The sequence below is a fragment of the Felis catus genome, chromosome D3 (assembly GCF_018350175.1).
Source record: "Felis catus isolate Fca126 chromosome D3, F.catus_Fca126_mat1.0, whole genome shotgun sequence".
In the NCBI taxonomy this organism is placed as follows: domain Eukaryota; kingdom Metazoa; phylum Chordata; class Mammalia; order Carnivora; family Felidae; genus Felis; species Felis catus.
The window spans coordinates 6128337-6145924 of NC_058379.1; the positions used below are offsets into that span (position 1 = coordinate 6128337).

The following is a 17588-nucleotide window of genomic DNA, read 5'->3' on the forward strand; positions in this document are numbered from 1 at the left end:
GTCTGCTCAAATAAACCAATGTACTCATTTCAACTACTCACCCTTGTTGTTAGAAACGACAGTGCCCGAGCGGAGGGGATTTGGGGAGGAAAGGAGTAATACAGACACGTCGGGTTCCCTTCCCTGACTGTCTCCCACCAACCACACGCTGTGACACACAGCAGCACCCTGGCAACGTGGCAGTTATGATGTCGAGAAAACTAACGCTGGTGTAAAATTCTTCTGATCTGGGGGCATTAAGGAGACTGCAGAATGCTCCGTGATCACCTCTCCTGGGGGCCGGTGATTTCTGTCTCGTTCAGTTTTGTATGCGCATCTGGCACAGCAATCAGTTCGGAGCAGGAGTCCGATAAATAGTAGTTCAATTAATGAATATGGCTGATAACGTACAGGAGCTGCCTCCTACCAGTTCATGAGAGTTTACTGCCAAATACTCGGGAATTTTGCAGGCTGACATTCAAACCACTTATCTTATTCCACTAGCTTTGAAATCAGCCATGGTGGGAGTATCTACACCATGTAAATTGACAAACTCTAAATCAAAGGTTTTTTGTTTGTTTGTTTGCTTCAGAAAACCAGCTTGATGACCAGCACACTACCGAAGATATCTACGTATACTTGATGACATAAGGACATAAACCAATTTTTTTTTTTAATTTTTTTTTTCAACGTTTATTTATTTTTGGGACAGAGAGAGACAGAGCATGAACGGGGGAGGGGCAGAGAGAGAGGGAGACACAGAATCAGAAACAGGCTCCAGGCTCTGAGCCATCAGCCCAGAGCCCGACGCGGGGCTCGAACTCACGGACCGCGAGATCGTGACCTGGCTGAAGTCGGACGCTTAACCGACTGCGCCACCCAGGCGCCCCTTTAAACCAATTTTTATAGCACCTAAAAAATAGGATCATAATGATCCAACTGTAAGGCTACTCTCTGATCATTTATTTAACTAGATGTTTTTCAGTGTCTAAAATCAAAGGGACAGCACTCCTAAAATAATAATGGAGATTTTATGTCTGCCATCAAGGCCCTGCCAAATATATTCCCGGGAGCCCCGCCTAAATCTAATGGCACCAGTCATCCAAAGATGTCGTATGTACCACACATTAAAGCCAGCCCTTTGCTCGATGAGAAGCAGGTGTGGCTCAGCTTAGTGCCTGGAAGCTTCTCAGGCCAGAAAAATCAAGCATGATTGACATCGGTTAAATATCTTAGAAACGACTTTACATGGATGAACCCTACTCAACACCTGGTCTCTGTTGGGTCACCAGGTCAGTGGTTCTCACGCCTGAGCGTGCTCAGAATCCTCGGGGAGGAGCTTATAAGATACACAGATGGCCCCGTGGGGCTGAGGTGGAGTCCGTCCCAGGAATCTGCATTTGTCACAAGCTGCCAGGGGCCCTGCTACTGCCGGGCCGATGCTACCGCACTTTGAGAAGTCCTGAATTAGGCGATCCTTGAAAGACAGACGAGGCGCGGGCTAACTGAGCTATTCCAAGAAAAGAAAACTTCATTTGGAACGTCACTCAATCTACCCCAAGCCTTTAATATTAATCCATTATGACTGCTAATAGAATAAAGTGACACACGTTCACATTTACGACCCTACCTGCTTCTGTCTTCACAGTATCTAAAAATAGCCTCTTTGGTAATCAGCCGGTTGGTCCTCCGCATTTCATTCAAAACTGCTGTCATCCAGTCCTCCACGCGCCCCTCGGCCCGTATGATCTTCCGGAACTCCATGACTTCGCCCTCTGCTGAGATCATGGCAGACGCCAGCTTTTCTCCACCGTCCCCGTCATTAAACCTCAGCAGCGCTATGTTGTCATACATCTGCAACACAGGGGAGAGTCCACTCTGCGACCCGTGCGCTGGACGGTGGAGCCCCAGAATGGCCCGCAGCCAGCCCCCCGCCACGCACGGGAGCCCCCGGGGCGCCAGCACCAAATAGGCGTCCGCTCGCCCAGCTGCTCATTCCAGCAGCACGCTTTGGGTGCGCGCGTCTATCCCGCACCGTGCGAAGGTCTGTTTGGGGCCAAAAAGGAAAGAAAGGAAAAGAAGACACACTCCCTCCCCACACGCGAGATCCTAGAGTACATGCGGGCACGGAGAGGTGTCTGGACAGAAGAGGCCCGGTGACAAAACGGCCCAGGGCTGAGGAGTCAGAGACGTGCCTGAATCCCTCCCCCACGGCCCAGCTGGGTGACTTTGGACAAGTTGCTTTTCCTCTCTCAGCCTGGAAGAGACGTAATCATGGCACTTACAAGATGAGGTCGGAAGGGTCACCTCAAACACCGTGCAAGATATGCCTCCAGCACATTCAACACTGGCCATTTGTTGCCTGTCAGCACTGTTCTTGATCCGGAATGATACTCGGGGGGAAGAGGAGTCTTTTAGGACCCAGGGTATAAGACTAGGCACTCGGCGTGTCAGAGAGGAGAAGGAAAAGGCAACCGGCTTTAAACAATAAAGCCAGAGGGTCTGCAGAAGGGGCCACTGGTAACTGAAGTACTACGATAGACACTTTTCTAAAACAGTAAAATATCTTTTTTTGAAAGTGGTAACAAAATATAAACCTCTTCCGGGATGCCCGGGGGGCTGTCGATTAAGCCTCCAACTCTTGATTTCGGCTCAGGTCGTGATCTCGTGGTTCGTGGGATCAAGCCCTGCATCCGGCTCTGATCTAGGCTGGAGCCTGCTTGAGATCCTCTCTCTCCCTCTCTGCCCCTCCCCCGCTTGTTCGTTCGTTCTCTCTCTCTCTCTCTCTCTCTCTCTCTCTCTCTCTCTCTCAAAAATAAACAAACATTATATACATATATATGGGCACCAGGTGGCTCAGTCGGTTAAGCATCTGACTTCGGCTCAGGTCATGATCTCATGGTCTGTGAGTTCAAGCCCCGTGTTGGGCTCTGTGCTGACAGCTGGGAGCCTGGAGCCTGCTTCGGATTCTGTGCCTCCTTCTCTCTCTGCCCCTCCCCCGCTCATGCGCTCTCGCTCTCTCTCTCTCAAAAATAAAGATTAAAAATTTTTTAAATAAAAAAATTACACACACACACACACATCTCCCCTTTGAGAAAAAAAGACAAAAATCAAAGACACAAATTTTGGTTTAGGAAGGAAATCCGCATTAACTAAAGGGAAAGTATGGAGTTATGTACTTGATCCCAAACGCTTTGTTTATCTGGAATAAAGGAATTATTCCACAACACTGATTCAAAGCCACAAATGATTCTGCCCCCAGGGGACACTGGGCAACATCAGGAGACATTTTTGGTTGTCATAACCGGAGAGCGATGCTCCTGGCGTCTGGTGGGTAGAGGCCAGGGATGCTGCCGAGTGTCCCACAGCGTACAGGACAGCCCCCAATCCCCGACACACACACGCACACACACAGAGCCAAGAATTCTCTGGCCCGTTGACCGACACTGCCACAGCTGGGAAGCCCTACCCGAGGGCTGATACTAAATACACAGCTTTGACCAGCTGATCAAGATTCGTTCTGGCCATGCTCTGGCCGTCTATCACCAGAGACAGTTTTATCTGTTGCGTTTCCTGCCAGTCGGTATTGTTCACAGATACACATGCGTTTATGTACAAGTATGAAAGCAGGGGCTGGAACGAATCACTGCCAAGTCATGACAGTGACTGCCTCTTGAAGGGGGAGTAAGGATTGTGATGGGGGCAAAGAGGATGGCCCCTTTCTCTCTACAGCTCTGTCTCACAAAGAGGGTGTAGAGAAGCAAATATGACTCACTGGTAACAAGTTAGTTACCAGTCAATTCTGGGTGGTGGATAAGGTCATGTCAGCCAACATTATGAGACGGTCACCGAGTGCTTTACACATACGAACTCATTTCATCTTAATAACGACTCCACTGAAGCAGGTCACTATTGGGTTTTCCCCATTAGCAGACAGGAAGCTGATGCCCAGAGGGGTTAAGTAACTTGCCAAAAGTCACACAGCAAATCTGTGTAGACCTGGGATTTGAACCCAGGCAATCTGAGTCCAGAGTCCACATGCCGAAGCACTGTCCTGTACCACCTCTCTGCTTATATTAGTCTTTGTGCATTGCTATATTCTTTTTAATTTCTCCAAAAAATAGAAAAGTGTTTTGGGGCTATAGAAAAAGAGCAACAAACAACAGTGGGATTTTTTGTAATTTCAGACTATAGTGGATTTCATCAGATTTATGTTTCAGATGAAAGCCCAGCACCATTTCTGTCTTTTTTTAATTTTTTTAAATTATTTTCTAAATTTATTTGAGAGATTGAGAGTGAGCGGGGGAGGGAGGGAGAGGGAGAGGGGGAGGGGGAGGGAGAGGGGGAGGGGGAGAGGGGGAGAGGGGGAGAGGGGGAGAGGGGGAGAGGGGGAGAGGGGGAGAGGGGGAGAGGGGGAGAGGGGGAGGGAGAGGGAGAGGGGGAGGGAGAGGGAGAGGGGGAGGGAGAGGGAGAGGGGGAGGGAGAGGGAGAGGGGGAGGGAGAGGGAGAGGGGGAGGGAGAGGGAGAGGGGGAGAGGGGGAGGGGGAGAGGGAGAGGGAGAGGGAGAGAGAGAGAGAGAATCACAAGCGCAGTCCACACTCAGCACAGAGCCTGATGTGGGGCTCGAGCCCACGAACCATGAAATCACGACCTGAGCCGAGACCAAGAGCCAGTCGCTTAACGGACTGCGCGCCCGCCCCCCGCGCCCGTAGCAGTTCGGGGATCTGGGACGGGGCAAACCGCAGCTGCCGAGCTTCCGCGGCGGCTTCCGGCGGGGGGCGCACCTTGATCATGTGCTCCTGGACGCACAGCGGGTCGCTGCTCCCGAGGATGCTGAGCAGCTCGTCGTCAGAAATGAAGAAGAACCTCGGGAAAGCGTTTCTCTTGGAGTCCAGGTAGTCGTTTAGGCTCTTCTGACACTTCTCCAGGCCCTCGCTGATGTTCTGCAGGTCGCCCAGCCGGTTCTGGGCCTCGCAGCATCTCTTGATCACGGGGTCCTTCAAGGTCTCGCCCATGATCTGCACGAGGGCGACAGGGGAGCCGTCGGGCCGGGCAAGCGGGATCGCCGCTCGGCGCCGGCTCGACAGACGACAGAACCAACAGACACCCGGACCGCAGCCCTCCGGGGGCCAACGCGGCAGAAACGTCGCACGTTTAAATAAGCATCCCCCGAGCACCTCCCAGCGAACTACGTGCCGTTTAACTTATTTCCGGTGTTCATTTTGTCCACCTTCCCACTAGAAGGCCCTCGGTCTGGGGTAGTGGTTTTTAAGCTCTTTTGCTCAGGGACAGGCCCCACGTGCCAGCACCAGCGCCGGCGCACAGAAGAGCCTCGGGGAACGTGGGCCGGATGGATGCAAGCGGCAAGTCTGCTCTGGGCAGTGCGTATGTTCCGGAACGTTCACTAGCACCCTTCAGAATGGCAAAGGGGGGAGGGGGAAGGGAACTATCCTAAACGTCCAGGAATAGGAACTTAGGTCAGTCACTGGCTGTAAGTGATCATTTAGGTGTTCACCTATTGACAGATATGTCAAAGATGTTTAAAAAAATTTTTAAATGATCACATGGGTAAGAATGATGTTATTTTGTGAATATTTATAATATTTATGTATATGTTTACATACGAATAAACAAATTCTGGAAAGATACATGTTAAACTGTCAACATGGTAATCTTGGGTATGAGATTGTAGATGTTTTTTGCCTTTTTTTCTTTTACTTTTTTTTAATAGTATCTAAATCCTTCTATAATAAATAGGTATCCATTGTGTGATTTTTTCTTAAGTTTAAAAAAAAGCTTATGCAAATGAATAAGAAAATGTTACAAACTCTAATGGATAAAGGAGACCCAAATGTGAACCAGCCCCTCCTAACTGGAGAGCACTGGAGACCGCTGAGCAGCAAAGCCCTGAGGCTCTGGGTTAAAACCCCCACCCCTAATTACTAGGGGCAGTGATGACGGACACAACCCTTTCCTGGAAGGACTCTGCATTGAGCAATACGCCTTCACGGGCAATTTGCCTTCCAACAACTCCTCGTAAGATATTCATCCTAAACGTGCAAAAGACACGAGGCACAAGCCCATGAATTATTTATGAATGCCACGAATTCCCCTTTGAACAAGATGTCTCATTACTAGATGGCAATCATCTAACGTCAAGCCACTCAATGGAACGGTATATAAAGGCATTCAAATCCCTTCTCAGTTTCACCATATGAAGTGCATTTCTTATAACATCAAAAGAAAATTATGAGAAAATTATATAAAATGTCGTTATCGTCGTGTTTTTAAATTCACGTACACAGGAAAAAAAAGCATATGGCATACTGCAGTGGTCATGTCGATGTGACGGAACTCTGGAAGATACATTTTTTTCTACCTTTCCGCATTTTCCAGGCTTTTTAAGTGTTACTTTTATAATGAAAAATAAATATAAAAAAGTTCCAGTGCCATATGCCAGTGGCTTGATACCCAAGAGAAATTTTTACTGAACGGATTAAGGTCATATATAATGATTTAAGAAATTCAGAAGCTACTTAATAGACAAAACACTACATGCAGAAACATAACTAAAAGTATCTCTCATCAGTGTCCTTTCATGACTAAAATAGAAGCCAGTCACTTGCCCTTTTAAATACTCTGTCGATGTTGTCAAACTTCTTCGCCTCATCTGGAAGTTGCGACCTGATGTCTCCACCGATAAAAATGCTTTCAAGATACATCCATTTCCTCTGAACCAGCATCCAAATCTGGAAATGCACAACGTCAACGTCAGCATGGGTACCTCGAGGTACGTATGGCAAAATCCCACCCTAACGCGGGACAGATCCACATCGACTCAGGTCAAAAGTGTTCCCAGGCAAGGTGGCAGAGCGAGTGCATACCCTCCTTTCCAAATACGCAAGAATGGTGGAGAAAGTGGAGCTATGTATTTTAAGGTACACGGCCACACTCAAAAGCAAAAGAAAAGTCTTCAGCAGCCCAAGACAGGGAGGAAGCTTCTACTTCTGAGCAGGGGTTGGAGAGCCTCGTTAAGGAGAGGAATAAAGGGCAGATCATAAAGAAGCCTGCGCAAAAACTGAGCCAAACGCTATGTGACCCACGACTGCACCCACAAGGCATAGACCCAACAGAACCGAAAACGGGGACTCAAAAAACAATTGTACGTGAATGCTCACGGCAGAACTCTGCTCATCAGCCAAGAGGTGGAAATAACCCAATGGCTGCCAGTGGAAGAACGAACACCCAAAATATGGTCTCTCCACACAGTGGACTTATGAGTCAGCCATAAAAAGAATGAGGCACTGATACCCGCCACAACGTGCATGAACCTTGAAAACAGGACGCTGTGGAGCCCTGGGTGGCTCAGTCCATTAAGCGTCTGACTCTTGGTTTGGGCTCAGATCATGAACTTGCAGTTTGTGAGTTCAAGCCCTGTACTGGGCTCCATCTGATGGCACAGAGACTGCTTGGCATTCTCTCTCTCCCTCTCTCTCTGCCCCGCCCCTGCTCACTCACTCTGTCTCTCCCTCAAAATTAATAAACTTTAAAAAAATTAAAAAAGAAAATAGGACGCTAAGTGAAAGAAGCCAGACACAGAAGGCCACACGTTACATGATTCCATTTGTGTGAAACGTCCAAAATAGATTAATTCAGACAGGAAACAGATCAGTGGTGGCCAGGGGCTAGAGGGACAGAGAAACGTAAATGACTGCTTCTAATGGGTATGAGATTTTCTTCTGAGATGATGAAAATGTTCTGGAACTAGTCAGGGGCATGGTTGCACAACATTGTGAATGTACTAAATGCCATGAAATTGTGCACTTTAAAGCGATTAATTTCATGTTATGTAAATTTCACTTCTATTTTTTAAAAAACATTTAATAAAGAAAAAAAACAGTACTATGTCCTACCTAATGAAAAGCCATAGATAAAAAAATAAAAAAGCAAGCAAAGGAAGGAAGCACACGTGTGAGAGGGGTGAGGGCCTGGACCACACCCTCTAGCCAGTCCCATGGAACAGGCACTTGCCTGTAGTCTGGGGAGGGGGAAAGAGACAGCTATGCAAAAATGGTGAGATGAGGGGCGCCTGGTGGCTCAGCCGGTTAAGCGTCCAACGTCGGCTCAGGTCATGAGCTCACAATTTGTGGGTTCCGGCCCCGTGTCAGGCTCTGTGCTGACAGCTCGGAGCCTGGAACCTGCTTCAGATTCTGTGTCTCCCTCTCTCTCTGCCCCTCCCCTACTCGTGCTCTGTGTCTTTCTCTCTCTCTCTAAAATAAACAAACATTTAAAAAAATGGTGAGATGAACCTGGCTTGCTCACAGAGGTCTGAACTGGTATCTCCCACAAAAGAAGAAAGCCCCAAGCCACCTTGTTCAGTGCCAACCTGGAGAAACTGCAAAAACACGTGACAAAGTGAAGCAAGCACAGGTAAAAACCTGTTATGGGAGATGAACTTTAAAATTAAATAAATCACAAAAGAGAAAAACCCACTACCATGAAAGATGGTCACGTACACACACAAAAAAGAGGAAAATCCTGGCTTGAGAAAAGAATAAATATGGAGAAATCTGAAAAGGGCTTTAAATATGTTTGAATTCTTCAGTGTGATAAAGGAGGTAAAAATATATCCTGGCAACAAGAACAGGACAGAATTAAACAAGAATAGGGACAGATGAGCGGGTTCAAGCCCCTCTTCAGGCTCTGCACGACAGCTCGGAGCCTGCTTAGGATTCTCTGTTTCCCTCTCTCTCTGCCCCTCCCTCACTCATACTTCTCCATCTCTCTCAAAAACAAAATAAACTTTATTAAAGAAAAAAAGAATAGGGACATATGAAAAAGAAGAATTGTGGAAGTTAAAAATGCATTTGTTGAAATAAAAACCCAGATGGACTCCTGTAATCGTGCCCACACACACCCCAGAATACATCAACCCAGAAAAAGTATGTCAGAGAATCATCAGTGTCTGAGCAGAAAATCTTCTCATACAAAAGTGCTTTCCTGGTTTTCTCTCACCTCAATGACTTCCCCTATTAGAGAAAGTGTTTTTTCCCATTTGTGAACAGTTTGCAGAAAAGGCCCCACAAATCTGCTTCCTGAGATGCTTTGGAGGTTGACCGTGTTGTCGTCAAGACACTGGATGATTTCGTCCACCGATCCCAAGATGTAGCCTCGCTCCTGTGTGCCTTTGTAATACTTGACCACGGTGAACTTCATGCTTTCCCACGTGTCCAAGATTTCCTTCACAGCCTGGTCAGGAATACAAAGAGAGTGGTTCGGGCACATACGTTGGAAAAACAGAACTCCAAACCCCACAGCAACTTCCTGAGCTTGCCTTTGGTCAACTGCTCAAGCCGGAGTCTGTGTCAGTTTCCCAGGTAAGTGGAGAGCCTGTCACGGTGACCCTGGTCATTACTTAGCAAGCACTTGCATACGTGATCACCTTCGGTGCTCAGAGCACCCTAGTGAAGTAAGGGCTATTACCCACGTTTTAGAGCGATGGGAACTGGGTGCTCAAAGAGCAGCTCGGCCAGTTCACTTGGCTCTAGAACCAGGGTCTAAGTCACCTAGTCTGCCTCTTGCATACCTGGGAGGTCCTGCTCCCGTGTTTACTGTTAAGCAAGAAAATCAAATTACAGAGTAATATGCCTGTTTACGATTATATTTTCAAACACCAGCTGCATCGCTATGTACATGTACGTGTGTATGATGTGTACGTGCACACGTATATGTGGTGTCGTGTACCTATGTCTATGTGGTATGTGCATTTATGTACACGTGCATGCATGTGCATGTACGTATATGGGTGTATACACTATGTGCAGGTACTTTGACACGTTTGTGTGACTATTTGTATAGTGTGCGCACGTGTGTATATGCATGTGGATGCATGTGTCTCCCCTGCGTTTTTACATATACGCTGAAATAATTATCTTCAGGCGGCAGAATTGTGATTTGTCAGTTTTGCTACCATCAACATCCATTCTTTCTTTAATAAATACATTGGAGGTGAAATGATAAGTTAGAACAACAAAAATTTAACCAAGACAGAAGTCCTATTTCTTAAGCAAATAATTCTTGTTTTCATTTTTTTTTTTATTACTTTGTTATTTTTGAGAAAGAAAGAGTACTAGCAGGAGAGAGGGGCAGTGAGAGAGAATCCCAAGCAGGCTCCACACTCAGCATAGAGCTCGACTTGGGGCTCAATCTTAGGACTGTGAGATCATGACACGAGCTGAAATTAAGAGACAAGAGGTACCTGGATAGCTCAATCGGTTAGGCATCCGACTTCAGCTCAGGTCATGATCCCGCAGTTTGTGGGTTCAAGCCCTGCATCGGGCTCTGTGCTGATAGCTCAGAGTCTGGAGCCTGCTTCAGATTCTGTGTCTCCCTGTCTCTCTGGTCCTCTTCTGTTTGTGCTCGCTCTCTCTCGCTCTCTCTCCAAAATAAATAAATGTAAAAGAGAGAGAGAGAGAGAGAGAGCGCGCGCGCGCGCGCCAGATGCTTAACTGACTGAGCCACCCAGACTCCCCTAGAGCAAATAATTCTTTATTACTCAAATACAAGTACTAGAACAAACACATTTTCTCTTGGCGTTAAAAAAAAAAATTCTCTGAAACTAATAACACTGTATGTTAACTATACTGGAATTCAAATAAATTAAGATAAAAACAGTTTTCTTTTCTAAGCTGTTTTATAACAGCCTTACTTTCTCAATGGCGATCTCCTTGATGGCAGCCGTTACGATCTCACTGAGAACATCTGTGTGTTTGTGAAGTTCCATGGCAAACATGTTCTCCAAGGTGAACGTCTCTGTCATTTCAAACGTTACACCTGTTTTTTCCATAAGTTCTTTCCAATGCCTGAAAGCATCCGCATTAAAACCTTTGTGCTTCCTGGATTCAGTGATGGATTTCATCATTCCCACTTAAATCACAGGACAAACCCCATTTATTGAGGACATCATTGGAATTGCAACTCCAAAGTTTTCCAAAATCCCCCTGGCTTCCAGAATCGAACCCAGGAAACAACCTCTATCAAGAAACACTCTTGCATGGCTAGTCTTCCCAACCATCTAAGAAAATAGGCAGCTTTTAACTTTTTGGAACCTGCTTCCGTCACAGAGTCTATATATAGACTAGTGATCTTGACCTCTGTCGGTTCACTCAGCCTGTTTGAGACCCTGGTGGAAGCTGTGAGCTGCCGTGCATTTGGTCAGTTTTTATCTCACTCTTAGATCTGCGCCAGGCAGTGAGTGGGCTAGCCATCAGAAGTGCCCGTGACAAAGGGCAAGGCTCCTGCCCACGGGAACGCTACCACGTCCTCGGGGACACGGCCAGCACACGCTAACACAAATCTGTGCATTAAATAATCACAAACTGCTTTGAGAGCTATGCGAAAAACCACCAAGTGATGGAGACAGTAAGAAGGGATCCCCTATAGGCAGGAGGATCTGTGCACGCGGAAGCATTGAGCACAAAGCGCTCCACCCGATCTGGTCTTCCTTTAAGGTTTGCATTTGGCCTGTGGATTTGCCTTTTTTTTTTTTTTTTTTTTTTTTTAATGTTTGTTTATTTCTGAGACTGAGGGAGAGCATGAGTCAGGGAGGGGCAGAGAGAGAGGGAGACACAGAATCCGAAGCAGGCTCCAGGCTCCGAGCTGTCAGCACAGAGCCCGACGCGGGGCTCGAACTCACAGACGGTGAGATCATGACCTGAGCCGAAGTCGGACGCTGAACCGATTGAGCCACCCAGGAGGCCCTAAATGTTTTTTATTTTTATAATTACTTTCTATTCATGGCAAAAGCTTTTGGTTTCCCACTTATAATGGTGGTGTAACTTTCTTCTTAGAACACACTCGAGTAAAAAAAAATAAGCTGATGGGAAACAAACAGAGTAGTGACAGTATACGTGATATTGGCGGAGATGGGACAAAAATGGTTAAGAAATGATCTAAGTCTAGGAAGCACTGGGTTGTGGCGTCAAAAGAACAGGGAACTTTAGCTAGAAAATACTTCTTCTATCTAGTTGGGAAAACTGAGGAATGCATAGATCAAAGTGAGCGCCCAAGTGGCCCTGTAGAACAGTGACAAAGACGGGCTTAGAACCCATGTCGCCCCGGGCCTGAGGGCCACCTGCACCTGCTGAAGGGAGATCCACGGGTGTAGAGAGATGTCAGAGACGCCCCTGGCACCAAAGAGAGGCTTACTCACTGGCGTCATCACGAGGATTGGAAGGGAATCGTCCGGCATGGCTTTCTTGCTGAGCAGAATGACGTCATTGGATGCCATTCCGTGACTCTCTACCCACGTGCTGGGAAACACGATGGAGGAAGAGAGGATCACGGCAGAGAAAACGTGACTCACAAAGCTCCTACTAATCCCTGTCCGTGTGGAGCCGCGTCTGGACCATCACGGACAAACGAGGAGCGAATCTCCTCCATCGCACCCTCAGGACTGGTTATTCCGTTGAAAAACCAGCGACACCTGCTCTGTCCAGTATGGCAGCCACAAGTCACGTGTCGCTATTGAGCATCTGAGCTGTGGGGGGTCCAAACTGAAAGATTCCGTAGGCGTAAAATACATGCCAGGTTGCAACATATTTTTCGGAGAAGAGCATAAAATATCTTGTGAGTAACGTTTCATATCGATTACAGGTTGAAATGATGATGTTTTGTATATACTGGGCTAGTTAAAATATATTAGTAAAATTATTTTTACCCGTTTTCTTTTACTTCTTTGGTGCAGCTGCTGGAAAAATTTTAAATGACATGTCTGGGTCACATGTTTCTGCTGGATGGCGCTGATCTAGACCCCTTGCTGTTTTTTCTAAACCGTTAGAATGAAGCATCCACGAATGCGAGTTTATATCTGGCAGTGTTTGTTTTAAAAAAAATAAAATAAAATAGGAGAGGGGCACCTGGGTGGCTCAGTCTGTCGAGTGTCCGTCCCTTGACTTCAGCTCGGGTCATGATCTCATGGTTCGTGGGTTTAAGAGCCACATCAGGCTCTGTCTGAGCCGACAGTGCAGAGCCTGCTTGGGATTCTCTCTCTCCCCCTCACTCTCTGCCTCTCCCACACTGGCGTGTGCGTGCACGTTCTAAATAAATAAATAAATAAATGAAATAAACTGTAAAAAAAGATTTAAAAAAACAAGTTTAAAAAATTAGAGAATCCTTACAGCTAATAACTGAATAGAAACTTCACATGGAAACAATACCATAAAACTCTTACCTGCATATTTCAGCATTCTGCATTGCTGTTGAAACCTTGTACTTTGTCATCAGACCTAAGCAAGGATAGATTTTAAACTAAAACTCCTCCCCCTTCCACAAAGGCCAACAGGACAAAACAAACCTGTCTCTTAGCGCTTCGTGCTTCAAGTCAAGTAGTAAAGGAACTGAGTCTTTGAAATCCTTCATTTTCGCTTCCAAATGATAGGCCACGGATAGGTTTCGGACCTGCCGGGGGAGCCTTCTGAGGGACCTGAGAAAACTGTCAATTCCCTCCTGGAGGAACTGAACATTCAGGTTGATCCAGAGGGTCTGAGACCATTCTTCTTTTGCAACCTAAAAACGGACAAGAAATAGTCCCAGTAACAAAACTGCCTTTGACCGAACAGCCGCTACTCAACACATGGTCATGCTCCCTCCTTTTCAGATATCATCACCCATCTGGCCACAAAAACCTCAGACTCACAAAGGAATGATTGGTTAAAGGCTCCAAAATACAAACAAAAGAATTCCAACTGTGTCAAGGCCCCGCCAAAATAATGCTGTCTCAAAGGATGTGTGGAATCCAAAAATATGTCTTCCTTTCCGAGGGAGGAAAATGAGAAGTATAAAATCAGAAACAGGCATCTCTGAAATCACGGAGCTGCTGAGACCTTAAAGCTAGTATTTCACTCAGGTGTGATCATAACGTGCTTCTCTTTCCCGAAAAAAGCAGCTGAGGTTACAAAACGCTTGTAATTTAGGTAATCCTTCCTGATTATCACACCCAAAAGATCTTCCGTGATGTATTTTCCTGAGATTTAACAGAAGAAGTGCTGTCTTGCGTGAAATTTACCATCTCGAATCATTTGCATTTGCAACCGGTGACATCCAGGCTTGACGGATTTGCTTCGAGTCACAAAATGTATTTCACAGAAAACTGTGTTAATTGATGAAATATACACATGGTAATTTTTTTTGACTTAGGTATAAAGGACCTGAAGATGCATTTACTATTTTTCACCTCTTGGTCTTCTAAAAAGATATTAAAAGCTCAAACAGCTTTCTGGATTATTTATTTAAGTTTATTTATTTATTGTGAGAGAGCGAGAGAACAAGCAGGGGAGGGGCAGAGAGAGAGAGGGAGAGAAAGAATCCCCAGCAGGCTCAGAGCTATCAGCACAGAGCCTGATGCGGGGCTTGAACTCACAAACTGTGAGATCATGACCTGAGCCAAGATCAAAGAGGTGGATGCTTAATTGACTGAGCCACCCAGGTGCCCCACTTTCTGAATTATTTTGAGATGACACCCACAAATTTATTACCTCTTTTTTGCAAAAATTCATTAAGTGATAAATTAGAATGAAATCATAAAGAAACCAAAGTACTTCTTGGAGTTTCTACGCCTGAACCTACAGCCTGGCAATCATTACAAGGCCTTTTTCCCTCCACTCTTTCTCGTCCCTTCTTCCACCAAGTACATTTGGAAAACCCCAACTGTGGTTAAATCCGCTCCTCGACACTCAACGTTCCTCAGTGCTCAACACCTACACCAGGGCAGCCAACCATGATGGCTGAGGACACTCAGCCTCTCTCACTGGCCTCAGTCTAAATCCAGGGCCCTAATGCGGCTTTCCCTTGGGGCCTATTCTTCCAGACCACCACCTCACCCCTGCCTTGTTAGCCTCAACCAGCCACCCCCCTGCCCTCATCTCCGCTGATGATCTTGCTGTGCACGTCCCCGGGGAAACCGACACAATCATAACCGAACGTTCAACATCTCCCACGAGAAGCATCTCTATGCACACGCTCTGCCTTCCCCATATGACCACACCCGCCTCCTACCTGAGGCCACGTCCCAACCCCACCCTTTCCCACCAACTCATGGACACCAGACATCATTCGAGGAAGTCTCCCTTCTGTCTCCTTTCACCCACGTTTCCTCCTTACTGGATCACTATGCAAACCCCCACTCTAATTTCTCCCGTCTTAAAAACACTATCCTGACCCCACCTCCCTTCCACACACAGCTCCTCAGTTCTCTGCTTCCCTTTGCAACAAAACACATTGGAAAAGCTGTCCAGATCTTGGGTTTCTGACTCCTCTCTTCCCATTCTCTCTTCCTCAAGTTTTATTGAGGATCGGCTGGCGTGCGGACACAGCTGGATGTGTCCAAGTGCACAATGTCGCAAACTCTGGCCTGTGTGCACACGCACGGGACCGTCACCACAGTCAAGATCGTGAACTCCTTCGTAGCTCTCGGAGGTCTCCTCCCGCCTCTCTGTAACCCCTATCCTACCTCCCAGGCCACTCCCTGTCCTCCCTCCCTTTTCGGGCATCTTCCTGTGGTATGTGATGCTGGAATGCTCCAGGTTCAGCCCCTCTTCTTCTCCGTGTATCCCACTCCCAGGTGTACGGGGGCTGAAGCTTGCCCCCCCGCCCCGCGACCTAGAATTCATGTCCCCCTGGGACCTCAGAATGTGATCTTATTTGGAAGCCAGGTCTTTGCAGGTATAAGATGAGGTCACGCTGGGGTAGGATGGGCCCCAAATCCAATGGCCGCGCCGGGGAAAAAACTGATTCAGAGTCCTGCTCAAAGGCCACCTCCCTGGGCCACCTCCTTCCCCCTCTGGGCCCCATGACGCTCTGTCTACCATATTCCTGTCACATATCAGAGCAGTATGGCGATTCACTCGTGGGTCAGTGTGATGGTTAATTTTATGGGTGAACTTGACTGGGCCACAGGTGCCCAGATATTTGGTTAAACATTTTTCTGGACAATGTTTTCCAGGGTGTTTCTGGGTAAAATTAACATTTGAAACAGTGGCCTGAGTAAAGGTAATTTCCCTCCCCTCTGTGGGTGGGTCTCATCCAATCCGCTGAAGGGCTAGAGAGAAAACTTGAGTGAGAGAGAATCCTCTCTCTCTCTGCCTGTCTTCCAGCTGGGACATCAGTCTTCTGCCTTCAAGCTCAGACCTGAGCTGGAGATACCCCATCAGCTGTCCTGGGTCTCCAGCCTGCTGACCCCAGACCTCGGGACTTCCGGTCTCCATTCCTATATAAGCCGATTCCTTATAATAAATCTGTTTGGTGCCCATTGGTTCTGTTTCTTGGAAGAACCCAGACTAACACAGTCAGCCTCTCCTGGGGGTTCAAGAAGGGCAGGAGTGGGATGAGGAGACGCACCTCCTTTCTGGACCCTATTCCCAACCAGCACAGCACTGGGCTGTACAGAGCAGAGTGAAGAGACGGAGGGATGAATAAAGGAATAGTACGAATTTGCACCGGGAACATATGTTAAAGAGAGGCATCCAAATGTCATGCTATCTGCTACTTTTAATTTCTTAAATGGTTCACCCCACTCCTTAACCAAGCCCCAACCAGCAAAGAGAATTTTCTTTCTTGTTATTGTGGAAAAATACACATAACGCAGCATGTACCATTTTAACCACTTTTAAATGTACGATTCGGCGGTTTCGAGTATATTCACCATGCTGTGCAGCCATCACCCCCATCTAGCTCCAGAACTTTCCCATCACCCCAAATGGAGACCCCGGATCCATTGGCAGTTACTACTTCCCAAGGGCCAAAGCGAGGGCTTCCATGAAATCCGCCCCGGGCTCTTAATTACGGCGGCACCAAAACCCGCTTGGCCGAGTCAACTCTCACACTGCCTTCAGGGAGGCGGGGTCTGTGGGCGGACGCTCACCTTCAGCGCTTTATAGAGGTCATAAATGGTCCTCAGGTTGTTCATCTCCTTCTGCACTTTGAGCAGCTCTGGGTACATTGTAATCGGAAGATCGAAAAGTTTCTCAGCATTAGCCAACTCCTGGCGGTTCTTTTCATGTCTCGTGAGCTCCTTTTCAAAAATGGCTAAAAGTTCTACTCCTGGCAAATAAGTAAATAAATAGAAGCCATCCAGGAAGACACATTTAGAATTACCACAGCCTTATCTCTCTTTCTAACGGAAACCAGACGGCCAGGTCCATATGCAAAACTCTCCAGTTAGAAAATTCGGTCTCCTGGGGTGCCTGGGTGGTTCAGTCGGTTAAGCGTCTGACTTCGGCTCAGGTCATGATCTCACAGTCCATGCATTTGCACCCCACATCGGGCTCTGTGCTGACGGCTCAGACCCCGGAGCCTGCTTGGGATTCTGTGTCTCCCTTTCTCTCCACCCCTCACCCACGCATGCTCTCTCCCTCTCTCTTTCTCAAAAATAAATATTTAAAAAAGTTTTTTTAAGAGAAAATTTTGCCTCCTTCACATTATCCCTCTAAGTGGCTCAACTTGGGCTGCACATTAGATTCCCATGAGAGTTTTAAAAGTCTTGGCATCTGGATCACCCCCCGCCACCCCCAGAACAAGAGAATTAGACTATTTGGATCTGGACGCCAGGAGTC

General features: G+C 47.1%; 1 protein-coding gene across 3 annotated transcripts in view; it reads right to left on the minus strand.

Moving 5' to 3' along the window:
- DNAH10 (dynein axonemal heavy chain 10) overlaps window positions 1-17588 on the minus strand; it is a 145649-nt gene that overhangs the window by 69688 nt on the left and 58373 nt on the right. For all 3 annotated transcript variants that reach the window (XM_023241314.2, XM_045041190.1, XM_045041189.1), the window contains 7 exons: window positions 16898-17076; window positions 13334-13545; window positions 10688-10841; window positions 8995-9228; window positions 6606-6728; window positions 4764-4997; window positions 1610-1833 (listed from right to left, as the gene is read on the minus strand). In XM_023241314.2, coding sequence (XP_023097082.2) covers window positions 1610-1833; window positions 4764-4997; window positions 6606-6728; window positions 8995-9228; window positions 10688-10841; window positions 13334-13545; window positions 16898-17076 — 1360 coding nt within the window. The remainder of the gene's footprint in view (window positions 1-1609; window positions 1834-4763; window positions 4998-6605; window positions 6729-8994; window positions 9229-10687; window positions 10842-13333; window positions 13546-16897; window positions 17077-17588) is intronic.